This window comes from Lepus europaeus, chromosome 7 (assembly GCF_033115175.1).
Source record: "Lepus europaeus isolate LE1 chromosome 7, mLepTim1.pri, whole genome shotgun sequence".
NCBI lineage: Eukaryota > Metazoa > Chordata > Mammalia > Lagomorpha > Leporidae > Lepus > Lepus europaeus.
Window position 1 is genome coordinate 824,232 of NC_084833.1, and position 12,520 is coordinate 836,751.

The following is a 12,520-nucleotide window of genomic DNA, read 5'->3' on the forward strand; positions in this document are numbered from 1 at the left end:
TCCCCGGCTGTGGCTTAACCCCTGCGTCACAACACCGGCCCCTCAGCTGCCTTCTGAAGACGTCGAAGAAGGTAGACATTGTGTCCTGGAGATTGAGCCTCGCCCGAGACGCCTGCATCCCTGCCAGTCCTACACAGCCCCAGCTGCTGCTCTGCCTCCACTCCAGCTTCCTGGGAGAGCACCTTGGAGGCAGCAGGTGAGGCTTAAGGACGTGGGCTCCTGCACCCACGTGGGAGACCCAGGTGGAGCTCCTGGCTCCTGACCATCCCTGGCCGTTGGAGCCAACTGGGGAGTGCACCGGCTGATGGAACGTCTCTCTCAAATCAATCATTCGATCTTGGAATAGAAGTGGAAGAACCTTCCGATGAAGCACGAACTGTGATTTCATAAACTGACATTCGATTTCAGTGGGTGGTTTCTTCTGACTTTCTTTTTTTTAAGATTTGTTGAAAGAGAGGAAGAGACAGAGTGATCTTCATCCACTGGTTTGCTCCCCAGATGGCTGCAGTGGCCAGGGCTGGTCCAGGTCAAGGCCAGGGGCTCCATATGGGTCTCCCATGTGGGCGGCAGGGACCCACGCACTTGTACCATCTCCTGCTGGGCCAATAGAGGGAGCTGGATGGGAAGTGGAGCAGCCGGGGCTCAGCCAGCGCCAGGACTTTATTGAGCAGTGCTAGGGGTTGCTGGCCAACAGAAGTAAACGACTGTGGTGATACACTTGGAAGGATTGAACTCGAGCTGTTACAGTCCGTCACACCCACCGCAGTTTTCCACGTGTAAAGGGAGCAGTGTTTAAAGCACCTCTGTGTTGGTTTCACATCAAGCAGCACATAGAATGGGCCAGAAGCATATTCTAACGGACAGGAGTGGAGAGCTTGGGTTAGCCCTCGCAGCTGTCTGCACCAAGGGAGGCCCCGCCTGGTGGGGTTGCTGGAGTGTGTGCCTGCGCGACGTGGGCCCTGCATGTGTGGTCGGTGTTGGAAGTTACACGTGTATGGCTCTGAGGGATTGGTCATCCGGTGAGGACGAGTCTAGCAGTGACGCTGCTTCCGGGGCGGTGGGCTTCTCTCAGCAGGGACAGTGTGGTCTAGGGGAGGGCACTGTTAGCAGCAGACGATGGAGTGTTTTCGTTGTGTAGCCAGATCTCAGTTGATGTCCGTGTGTCCAGCTCTGTTCAGGTCTCTGGCCCAGAGATCCCGCTGCGAAGGTCCATTGGGTAGGAGTGAGGAATGGCGGAGCTGTGGCTGGGAAGCCACACAAACTCACGGGGCCGTGGTCAGCAGTATTTAACGGGCGGGCATTCAGCACGGTACACGGTGCGCGTGGAGTCCGGCAAGCCGTGTTGCAGTGCCTGCTTTAAGTCCCCGTCTCTCCAGTCCCCGGCCCCTGCACCCACGGGGATGGAGTTCTAGGCTTCTGGCTTCAGCCTGGCCAGCATTCGTGCGGTGAACCAGCAGGTGGAATATATCTGTCTCTCTGGCTTTCCAATAAAATGAAAATAAGTAAGATTTTGAAAATACAATAACAAAGGAAAACACGTGATAACAAGCCCCTCCATGATTAACTGTTAGTGGGAGACGCTAGCGGTCGGGATGCTGTCAGAGGTGGGCGTGGTCGTGAAGCTCTGCCTGTCTCACCCTTGCGTGCAGGGAGCAGGAGCCAAGCCCTGGCCTCCGTCCGTTGGTTCACGCCCTGAGTGCCTTCGGTGGCTGGGGCAGAGCCAGGTCTCCCATGGGTCAGGATCCCGGCGCTCTTGGTGGAGACCTGTGTCTTACTTCTAGGCTCACTCTACCTCACATTCCCAGTGCGGGAAGAAGCCGGCCTCAACCTGGGAGCATTGTGACCGCCCACACGGGGCCTCTGGAGGAGGGGACAGAGCAAAGACCTGCGTGGAGTGAGCCGGGGTGCAGGAGCGGTGGGGGCAGGGCCTGTGGACGCTCGGGTGGGTGACGGCACGATGGCGGTGGTGGCAGCCCTGCGAGGATTTGTCACATTATTTCTTCCCTTCTGATTGTAGTCTGTTTCCTTAGATAATATTTTTTAAAAGATGGATTTTTATTTGTAAAGCCAGAGTTGGAGGGAGGGAGCGCTCTTTCATTCTCTGACCCACTCCCTCTTGGCCGTCTCCAGCTGCTTTCCCAGGCCTGTTAGCAGGGACTTGACCCAGCGCTCATGGGATGCAGCGTTCATCCACTGGGCCACAGCTCCGGACCCAATTTAGATTTTTTGGAAAAGAAAAAAAATAATGAAAATAATTAGCATATTGTGTTTTGAAATAATAAGAACACAATAAAGAAAACTGCAATTGAGTTAAATACAAAACAATTGTGGATCATAAATTTGATTGGAAGGGCTGGCGCTGTGGCCTAGTGGATAGAGCTGCTGCCTGCAGCGCCGGCTTCCCATGACAGCACTGGTTCGAACCCTGGCTGCTCCACTTCCAATCCAGCTCCCTTTTTTTAATTTTATTTTTTTATTTTTTGACAGTGGACAGTGAGAGAGAGAGAGACAGAGAGAAAGGTCTTCCTTCCGTTAGTTCACCCACCAAGTGGCTGCTGCGGCCGGCGCACTGTGCTGATCTGAAGCCAGGAGCCAGGTGCTTCTCCTGGTCTCCCATGCAGGTGCAGGGCCCAAGCACTTGGGCCATCCTCCACTGCACTCCCGGGCCACAGCAGAGAGCTGGACTGGAAGAGGAGCAACTGGGACAGAATCTGGCGCCCCAACCGGGACTAGAACCCGGAGTGCTGGCGCCGCAGGCAGAGGATTAGCCTAGTGAGCCGCCTCAACTCCCTTCTAATGCACCTGAGAAAGCAGTGGACGTGGGGCCCCTGCACCCCCGTGGGAGTTCCGGGCTTTTGGCTTTGGCCTGGTCATTGTGGCTGTTTGGGGAGTGAATCAGGAGATGGAAGACCTATCCTCTCCCTCTCTCTGCCTCTGCCTCATGACATTCAAATAAATAAATCTTTTTAAAAATTCTAATTGGAGCCGGCGCCGTGGCTCAACAGGCTAATCCTCCGCCTTGCGGCGCCGGCACACCGGGTTCTAGTCCCGGTTGGGGCACCGATCCTGTCCCGGTTGCCCCTCTTCCAGGCCAGCTCTCTGCTGTGGCTAGGGAGTGCAGTGGAGGATGGCCCAAGTCCTTGGGTCCTGCACCCCATGGGAGACCAGGAGAAGCACCTGGCTCCTGCCATCGGAACAGCGCGGTGCGCCGGCCGCAGCGCGCTACCGCGGCGGCCATTGGAGGGTGAACCAACGGCAAAAGGAAGACCTTTCTCTCTGTCTCTGTCTCTCACTGTCCACTCTGCCTGTCAAAAAAAAAAAAAAAAAAAAAAAATTCTAATTGGAGCCGGCGCCGTGGCTCAACAGGCTAATCCTCCGCCTTGCGGCGCCGGCACACCGGGTTCTAGTCCCGGTTGGGGCACCAATCCTGTCCCGGTTGCCCCTCTTCCAGGCCAGCTCTCTGCTGTGGCTAGGGAGTGCAGTGGAGGATGGCCCAAGTCCTTGGGTCCTGCACCCCATGGGAGACCAGGAGAAGCACCTGGCTCCTGCCATCGGAACAGCGCGGTGCGCCGGCCGCAGCGCGCTACCGCGGCGGCCATTGGAGGGTGAACCAACGGCAAAAGGAAGACCTTTCTCTCTGTCTCTCTCTCTCACTGTCCACTCTGCCTGTCAAAAAAAAAAAAAAAAAAAAAAAATTCTAATTGGAGTGATTTTCTCAAATACATAGTTTTTGTTGTTTAGAGTGGTTTGGCTTTTGCTCAGGTACCTGTGAGGCAGGTCCAGCTGGACAGCCTGAGAGAGGCCCTCGGTGTGGCGCCGACGTCACCCTGACACGTGCAATGCTTGGTTGAGGAAGGGCCTAGGAGGCTCAGGCGGCTCTGCGCTGAGTGTGCGCCAGTCTCCTCGCACAGCAGTGCTTCAGTGTCGAAGGACGCTCGTCCTGGGAGTGAGCCGCGGCTTACGTTCGCAGTGCTTGGGCTAACGTTGCCGTGTGTGCTGCTATACAAACGGTCACGGAGAGAAGGCAGATGAGACGTGTCTTGTCCTGGAGCTTGTCCTCCTGGGGAAACTCGTGAGTAGAACTCGCGTGCGGTGAGATGACTTCCTAAGTGAGCGGCTGCGGCAGCTCTGGCGGTGAGTGTGCCCGGGTAACCGAGCCAGGGTGTGAGGTCAGGGCCAGCGTCCCGCGTGGGCACCGGTTTGAGTCCTGGCTGCCCCACCCTTTCCAGCTCCCTGCTGTGGCCTGGGAAAGCAGTGGAAGATGGGCCAAGTGGCTAGGCCCCTGCGCCCGCACGGGAGACCCGGAGGAAGCTCCTGGCTTCGGATTATGGCATTTGGGGAGTGAACCAGCAGATAGATGGAGGATCTGTCGCTCTCCTTCTCTCTCTGCCTCTCAGATAAATAAGTCTTCAACTTGCGTTTCTTTAAAAAGCAAAGTCAAGTCTCTCCATCACCCTGAAAGTTCCCTCCTGCTCCTTCAGGGGACTGCGTCGTAGATACTACCCAAGAGTACGCCTAAGCAGATATTTTTGTTTCTGAATATAAATTCTTTTTTTTTTTCATTTGCAGGGAATAAAAACATTCAGATGGCAGATAACAGGTAAGCCAGATGGACTTTGTTTGTTGGAGTTGAACATCCAGTGGGAGAGCAAGCTGTATCAGTAGTCGTCGTCATTGGCATCAAAGCTGAAGATTCCGGCGCTTGAGCCATACAGAACGTGCCTCAGCTGGGAGTGGCGTGGCCAGCAGACCAGCGGCCAGCACCGTGCTCCCCGGGCGAAGGCACGGCATAGCTCGGCGTCAGACGGTCGTGTCGACTGCTGGGTGGGGGTGTGATTTGATGGAGGGCCTGTGACCACCCCCCCTTTCTCTGTGGGGCTGGCTTATGCCTGCGCCGGGACCACTTTGCTTTGATCCTGGGAGCGGCCGGCCACACAGTAGCCAGTTTGCGTGCTGGGAGCAGGTGGTTAGAAGAAAGCGGTTGTAAATGAACACTGTAGGCAGCCCCAGAGGGCGCGTTTGCGTTGGGGTGGGGTGCAGGAGCGCAGGCGGTCGGGCGTGACTGGCGTGTGCTCTGTGTGCGGTAACTGGGCGTGCGGCTTCAGTTTTTCAGATGGGGCTCCTTCAGACTCCACGGAGGCCGCGAAGAGCACGAGCAGCGCAGGTCAGTGCACGGCACGCGCGGTCGTTCCGGGAGAGCGGACTGCTTCGGAGGTCGGAGTGTCCGCCAGGACGCAGGCGGCTTCAAGTGTCCTGCAGACGAAGGCCCGCGGTGCGCGCGCCTCCCTGCGCCTGCTGTCCCTCGAATCCTAGTCACGGTGCCCCCATTTTAAAAACGTGCGCCCCCTCCCTAGGCTGTGAGGGCGCAGGCTGTAGACGTCTTCTCGTTTCCTTGAAGCAAGGCCGGGCTCTTGGGGAGCGTGCTGCGCCGCGGCCTGCGGCGAGCCTGCTCCAGGGCCGGCTGTGTCCAGTCTGCCTCCCGCACTTGTCACGCCGTGGGCTCTGGGGAGGTTCCCGGAGGATGCCACGGCTGGTCTTTCCCCGGGGATTTCAGGGCAGGTGTTTTGACAGGAAGGGTGCCCTGGGCGGCACAGTGGGGGGCCCGTGGTGTCAGCTGTCTGCCAGGTTTCTCAAGGCCCTGTGACCTCGAGTCTGTCAGGCAGGGGGACGCCCCCTCCTGGCTGTCACATGGGGGTTTCTGTGCCCGTTGGTCTCCCCTGGGTCAGTAACGACATGGGTGGCTTCAGAGGGGTGCTCTTTGGTTTTTGCCAGTCCTGCACGTCACAGGTGCACGTCACGTCACCCCCTCTGCCCCGGCGCCGCAGACGCGGTCTTGTGCTCTGTGTTGTCATGTGCACGTCGCCCCTGTGGTCGGCGGAGTTCTGAGGACGGCCTGTGAGCCCTGTGGACGTGTTCCCTGCGTGTTTTACTGGAGCTCAGTGTGACGTTCCGCCGTTTACCCAAGGGGCCCTGGAGGGCTGGGGGACGTGGGGAGAGGCCCTCAGGTGCACGTTCTCAGGAGGCCGGGGCTGCCCGAGTCCAGGTGAGAGCCAGGAGCCTCTAGGCATCCCGCACCCATCCAGGTGGCTAGGTGTCCCATGCTTCTCACGTGGGTTTTCGTTATCTTCCAAACCTATGCTTTTAAGAAGTCACTTGCCGCGTCTAGGAGTTCCGGTGTCTAAGCAAGGCCGCGTGTTGGTGACTGGCTCTTGGCTGTTCCCCGGCAGGCAGTTTTGAAGCTTGGTTTTGTTTCTGACTCTTAGAACAGCTCACAGACCAGGTGATGCAGAGTCCTCAGGTCTTGGCAGCCTTGCAGGAGCGCCTGGACAGCGTGTCCCACACTCCCTCCAGCTACGTCGAAACGTAAGTGCCTGGGGGGCCGGGTGCAGCTTTCAGAAACGGAATGAAAGCAAGGTGAAGCCCCTGTCCAGTGCCCTCCAGCAGGAACGAGTGTGTGTCCCTGTGCGGACCTCGCCTGCGGGGAGCCGTGCCCTGTGCTTGAGCCTAGAGGCTGTGGGGGTGGTTGTCTGGGAGGAGGGGCACAGCACTGCCTGTGGCGCCCGGGAGTGTTGTTGTTGAGTTCTCCACAATGTTGCAGTGGGTTCGTTTCTGAGAGGAGCAGCGTGGTGGGGGCAAGAGGCGCAGAGTCACCACACAGACCCCCGGAGTCCGGTGAGAGCAGGCTTGAGGCGAGCAGCCTGCAGACTTGTTTATTACAGTTGGTACAACAGCTTATATAGCCAAGACCAGCCAATCTGGTCAAGGGGCGGTCCATACCCCAACCAATCACAGCCTGTCGCCAGGCAGTTTCCACAGCCATCCAATCACAGCCTGTCGCCAGGCAGTTTCAAAGCCATTCCTGACTAACTGACGCTCACTTGCCAGTGGCCACCTTCACATGGCCTTCTCATTCCACTACACGGGAGGACTCCCCGGTCAGCTGAGTTGGACAGAACCACGTCGGGACATCCTCCTTGGTTCACATGTGAGCCTGCGTTACCGACACCTTTGCTTTTTCTGTCCTCGCCGTCCTGCTTGGTAGGTGGACAGTGGCAGTCAGGATGCCCGTCCAAGGGTCTGTCCCAGCCCCTGTCTGAGCCATGGCTGGGGCTCCCCTGCACTCACAGAACATCCCACCTGATTCAGGGATCGCTGATGGTCAGTTCTGTCATAGGGAGGGACGCTTCGGGGGTTTCTCTGGGGATTACTTGGTGGGTAAGTTTTTTGTTTGCTTTGTTTTTGGAAAGGCAAAATGACAAATGACAGAGGGGAGATAGAGTGATCAGTGGTCACTCCCAAATGGTGGCCGGAGCTGGGCCAGGCTGAAGCCAGGAGCCTGGAATTCCCTCGGGGTCTCCCACGTGGATGGCTGCCTCCCAGGAGTGTTAGGAGGGAGCTGGATGGGAAACAGAGCCAAACGGAGTTGGTTCTCTCGTCCAGTACGGGGTGCTGGCATCACAGCAACCACAGTGCCCACGCCTAGGATCGGGGTTTGTGGGGTTTTGCAGACTATCAGTGCGATGTAGCAGTGCTGAGTGAGCGAGTGGTGGATTCTGGGGTGTGAGGGTGGGCATCTGGTGCCTGGTTAGATGCCTGCACACAGAGCTGGAGGGCCTGGTTCAAGTCCCCACTCTGCCTCTGACCCGGCTTCCTGCTGACGCACACCCTGACGCATTGGTCCGCGCCACCCTCCCAGGAGGCCTGGAAGGAGCAGTCATTTAGGAGTGAGCCAGTAGATGGAGCATCTTGCTCTCATTCTTGCTGTGCCTGTCAGATAAACTTGTAAAACTTTGTAAGTGTGAATGGGGTAGTACTCACCAAGACGAGCAAGTGACGTGGGATGGAACTGGGCCACTCTGGCTGTGTTGTGGGGCACCTGCTGAGGAGGTGGGTGTGCTCCCTGTCAAGGCCTGGAGGACACCAGGGCCCAGGGTCCTGGACTCCCGGCCTGTTTTTTGGGTTTTTTTTTGTTTTTTTTTTTTTTTTTGTAAGATTTATTTCTTTTTTGAGATGCAGAGAGAGAGAGAGTCTTCACTCCCCAAGTGGCCACTAAAGCTGGAGCTGGGCCAAGCCAGAGCCAGGAGCTTCTTCCAAGTCTCCCACGTGGGCGCAGAGGCCCAAGGACTTGGGTCATCTTCTGTATTCCCAGGCCACAGCAGAGAGCTGGATAGGAAGTGAAGCAGCCAGGACTTGAACTGGCGCCCATATGGGATGCGGGCACCACAGGCGTTGGCTTACCCACTACGCCACAGCGCCACCCCCCCACCCCCACCCCCCCGCCATTTTTACTCTAGTGGGATGACTTTAAAAATCGGAAACTAAAGTTGTGTGCTCAGGGGGAGCGTTTGTGTCTAGTGAAGACACCAGTTGGGGTGTCTGTGGGCTGTGTCGGGCTCCCTGCTGCAGTGCCCCTCCAGTGCGGACCTGGTACCTGGGTCCCTGCCACCCACCTGGATTGGGCTCCCAGCCCTGGGCTTCAGCCCAGCTACTACAGTCATTTGGTGAGTCAGTCAGCAGATGGGAGCCGTCTCTCTGTCTCCCTCTCTCAGCCTCTCAAATAAATGTATTTTAAATGTGAATAAATGCAAGCTTGCGGCTCAGAAGAGAGGGCGGTCCACGTGCCACTTGCAGTGAGTCCTTGCCCTGCTCTCCCTGGTTCTGTCCGGCCAGTGGCATTCCTGGAGTGCTGAGCACTGGCTGGCAGCGCTGGCTGTAGGACCTGTGGCTCCAGGTCACTGTGGCCGTGCACATCCACACCGTCATTCTAAACATGCATCCTGGCACAGGAGTGTTGGAGGACGAGTTCGGTCCTCGGGCTGGGCTGCCTTGTGCTCAAGTGCTCAGAGCTGCACCCAGGGTCTCCTCTGTCCCACCTGATTGTGACCGAAGATTTTTTTTTTTAAAGATTTATTTATCTGGCCGGCGCCGCGGCTCACTAGGCTAATCCTCCGCCTTGCGGCGCCGGCACACCGGGTTCTAGTCCCAGTCGGGGCACCAGATTCTGTCCCGGTTGCCCCTCTTCCAGGCCAGCTCTCTGCTGTGGCCAGGGAGTGCAGTGGAGGATGGCCCAAGTGCTTGGGCCCTGCACCCCATGGGAGACCAGGTTAAGCACCTGGCTCCTGCCATCGGATCAGCGCGGTGCGCCGGCCGCAGCACGCTAACTGCGGCGGCCGTTGGAAGGTGAACCAACGGCAAAAGGAAGACCTTTCTCTCTGTCTCTCTCTCTCACTGTCCACTCTGCCTGTCAAAAAAAAAAAAAAATGATTTATTTGAGAGTCAGAGTTACACAGAGAGAAGGAGAGGTAGAGAGAGTGAGTGAGAGAGAGAGAGAGAGAGAGAGTCTTCCATCCACTGGTTCACTCGCTGCTTGGCCGCAACGGCTGGAGCTTTGCTGATCCAAAGCCAGGGCCAGGAGCTTCTTCCGGGTCTCCCACGTTGGTGCAGGGGCCCAAAGACTTGGGGCATCCTCTACAGCCTTCCCAGGCCTTCCCAGAGAGCTGGATCGGAAGTGGAGCAGCTGGGACTTGAACCAGTGCCCACATGGGATGCCGGCACTGCTGGTGGCGGCTCTATCCACTGCCCACTGCGCCACAGCGCTGGCCCCCTCAGATGTTCTTAAAGTTGTACTGTATTTGAAAAGCACAGCAGCACAGATCTTCCACCGGCTGGTTTACCTCCCAGATGCCTGCAGCAGCGAGGGCGTGGCCAGGCCAAAACCAGGAGACCACCATCCAGGTCTCCCCCAGGGGTGCAGGGACCCAAGCACTTGGGTCCTCTTCCACTGCCTTCCCAGGCTTATTAGCAGGGAGCTGGATCAGAGGTGATGCAGCCGGGCCTCACTCCAGTGCCTGCCACGCCTGGTTAATTGTCACCACAAAGCTGGCTCCTAAACAATTTTGATGGATTTTTAAGATTGATTGATAAGAAAGGCAGTGTTACAGAGAGACAGAGAAAAGTCTTGCATCTGCCTGTTCACTCTCCAGATGGCCACAATGGCCAGAGTTAAGGCAGTCTGAGCCAGGAGCTTCTTCCGGGTCTCCCATGCGGGTGCAGGGGCCCAAGCATTTGGACCATCCTCCACTGCTTTCCCAGGCCATAGCAGAGAGCTGGATCGGAAGTGGGGCAGCCAGGACTAGAACCAGCGCCCATATGGGATGCTGGCACTGCAGGCGGTGGCTTTACCCACTACGCCACGGCGCCAGCCCCAGAAAGAACATTTTCAAGGTCCTTGTCTATCCTTAGGAAAGTGACTTAGAGTTGGACCCCTGCATCCCGCGTCACAGTGCCTGGGTTCTGGTTCCGGCTCTGCTTCCTGCTAATGTGCACCAAGACCTGAACTAAGTTCTTGGCTCCTGGCTTTGTCCTGGCCACTACTGCAGGCCTTTGGGGGGTGGACCAGCAGATGGGAGAGTGCTTGCTTGCTCGCTCTCTCTGCCTTGCAATTGAAGATTTAAAAATTAGGAGTCACAGAGCTTCATTGCCCTCTGCCTCGTCAGACTTAGGTGTTTCAGTTTTTTATTTGCCAATTTGTTAAGGAAGAAATGATGGGGGCCGGCACTGTGGAACAGCAGGTTAAAGCCCCATCCCATTATGGGTGCAGGTTCCAGTCCCAGCTGCTCCACTTCCGATCCAGCTCCCTGCTGTGGCCTGGGAAAACAGCATGGGATGGCCCAAGTGCTTGGCCCCCTGTGCCCAGGTGGGAGACCAGGAAGAAGCCCCTGGCTTCAGATCAGCGCAGCTCTGGCTGTTGTGGCCATTTGGGGAGTGGACCAGCGGATAGAAGACCTCTCTCTCTGTCTCTACCGTCTCTGTAACTCTCTTTCAGATAAATTAAATCTTTTTGGGCCCCTGCACCCACATGGGAGCTCCTGGCTCCTGGCTTCAGCCTGGCCAGTGCTGGCTATTGTAGCCATCTGAGGAGTTAACGAGTGGATGGAAGATTTCTGTGTGTCTCTCCTCTACTCTTTCTGTAACTCTGACTTTCAAAAAAAAAAAAAGGCAGTTGTAGAGAGAGTGGGAGAGACACATCGTCCACCCAGTGGTTCACTCCCTAGATGGCCGAGGTGTTGAGGGCGAGGCCACACTGAAGCCAGGAGCTTCTCCCAGGTCTCCCTGTGGGTGCAGGGGCCCAGGCACTTGGGCCCTCCTCTGCTGCTTTCCCGGGCATGTTAGTAGGGGGCTGGATGGGAAGTGGAGCAGCCTGGACATGAACTGGTGCCCATCTGGGACGCGGCACTAAGGTGGCTTAACCTGTGCCACGACGCCAAGCCCGCGGGAGCTCTCTTTCATACTAAGGTGTTAATTCTGTTAGCCTAGACCTATTTAATAAAACTGGGAAGCACGCTGCCTTCTCTTACAGGCGTAAACATTCCATTTCTTGTCCCATTAGCTTACCGAAAGCAGTGAAAAGAAGAATTAATGCCTTGAAACAGCTCCAGGTGAAGTGCGCGCATATAGAAGCCAAGTTCTACGAGGAAGTTCATGACTTGGAAAGAAAGTACGCGGCTCTGTACCAGCCTCTGTTTGACAAGGTAGGCGCCCTGCCGTGGCTGGCTGTGTGTGGTAGACCAGCCAGCTCTGCCTAGCGGGTTACTTCACGTTCTTCAACCCCTCAAACCTAGCACGTTAGAATGACAGTTGGGAAGTGTCCCGTCTGGAAGCGTCCCTCCCGGGCTCAGGTGCCGAGGCTGCAGGCAGCCCAGGTGCTGACGGGGCTGTCTTTGCTGCAGAGGAGAGAGTTCGTCACTGGGGACGTGGAGCCCACGGACGCGGAGTCGGAGTGGCACAGCGAGGAGGAGGAGGAGGAGAAGCTGGCCGTGAGTCTGGAGCCGTGGCGCTCGGGTTCCGCTCAGGGCTGGGGGTGGTTCTGCCTCTACACTCCAGAGAAGAGTTCTCGGGACGTGCCCCTCCTCGCTGGGTTGGGGGTTTGGATTCCTTTAATCGCGGGAATCCTGGCAGGTGTGTGTCGGGCAGGCGCAGCCAGTCTCAGGTCCGAGAAGGCAGTGGCCAGCAGAGGGAGCTGCTCCTGCACAGCAGGGTCAGGGCACGGGGCGGGAGGCTGCCTGCAGACGTCCTGCCTGGCCACGGTGAGGCAGTGTGGGCTGAGAGGCCTGTGGCCAGAGTGGCCTCCCACTCGTGGCGTGCCCTGCTCGTCCCCGTGCGCAAAGCCTTTGGTGGCAGGGCTGTGGGCAGTCGCAACATCCCACAAGGTTCACCCTGGTAGCCCAATTGTGTGTTTGTATCCTGTACCATTACCTAATAGGGATTTTTTGAAGATATGTGCTAATTTTGTTAGCCATTTTATATGTGTGTGTGTAATATGTATGTATGCATGTATGTGTGTGTGTTTGTTTCATCTGTTTGAAAGCCAAAGCAGCTAGGTTGGTGTCTTCCATCCCCTGTTCAGTCCTCAAATGCCCGCAGCAGCCGGGGCTGAGTCAGGCTGAGACCAGGAGCCTGGAGCTGCACCCGGGTCTCCCACGGCTGTCAGGGGCCCAAACACTTGAGTCCTTGTCTGCTG

General features: G+C 57.1%; 1 protein-coding gene across 4 annotated transcripts in view; it reads left to right on the forward strand.

The window, feature by feature from the left end:
* The window catches only part of NAP1L4 (nucleosome assembly protein 1 like 4), a 37,519-nt gene that overhangs the window by 3,618 nt on the left and 21,381 nt on the right, over window positions 1–12,520 (forward strand). Inside the window, exons 1-6 of one of the 4 annotated variants that reach the window (XM_062195644.1) lie at window positions 47–196; window positions 4,570–4,600; window positions 5,106–5,164; window positions 6,264–6,363; window positions 11,390–11,531; window positions 11,730–11,816. In XM_062195644.1, coding sequence (XP_062051628.1) covers window positions 4,587–4,600; window positions 5,106–5,164; window positions 6,264–6,363; window positions 11,390–11,531; window positions 11,730–11,816 — 402 coding nt within the window. In that variant the 5' untranslated portion in view covers window positions 47–196; window positions 4,570–4,586. Of the gene's footprint in view, window positions 1–46; window positions 197–1,818; window positions 1,895–4,569; window positions 4,601–5,105; window positions 5,165–6,263; window positions 6,364–11,389; window positions 11,532–11,729; window positions 11,817–12,520 lie in introns of those variants that run through there. The other 3 variants (XM_062195641.1, XM_062195642.1, XM_062195643.1) reach the window with 3 other exon arrangements.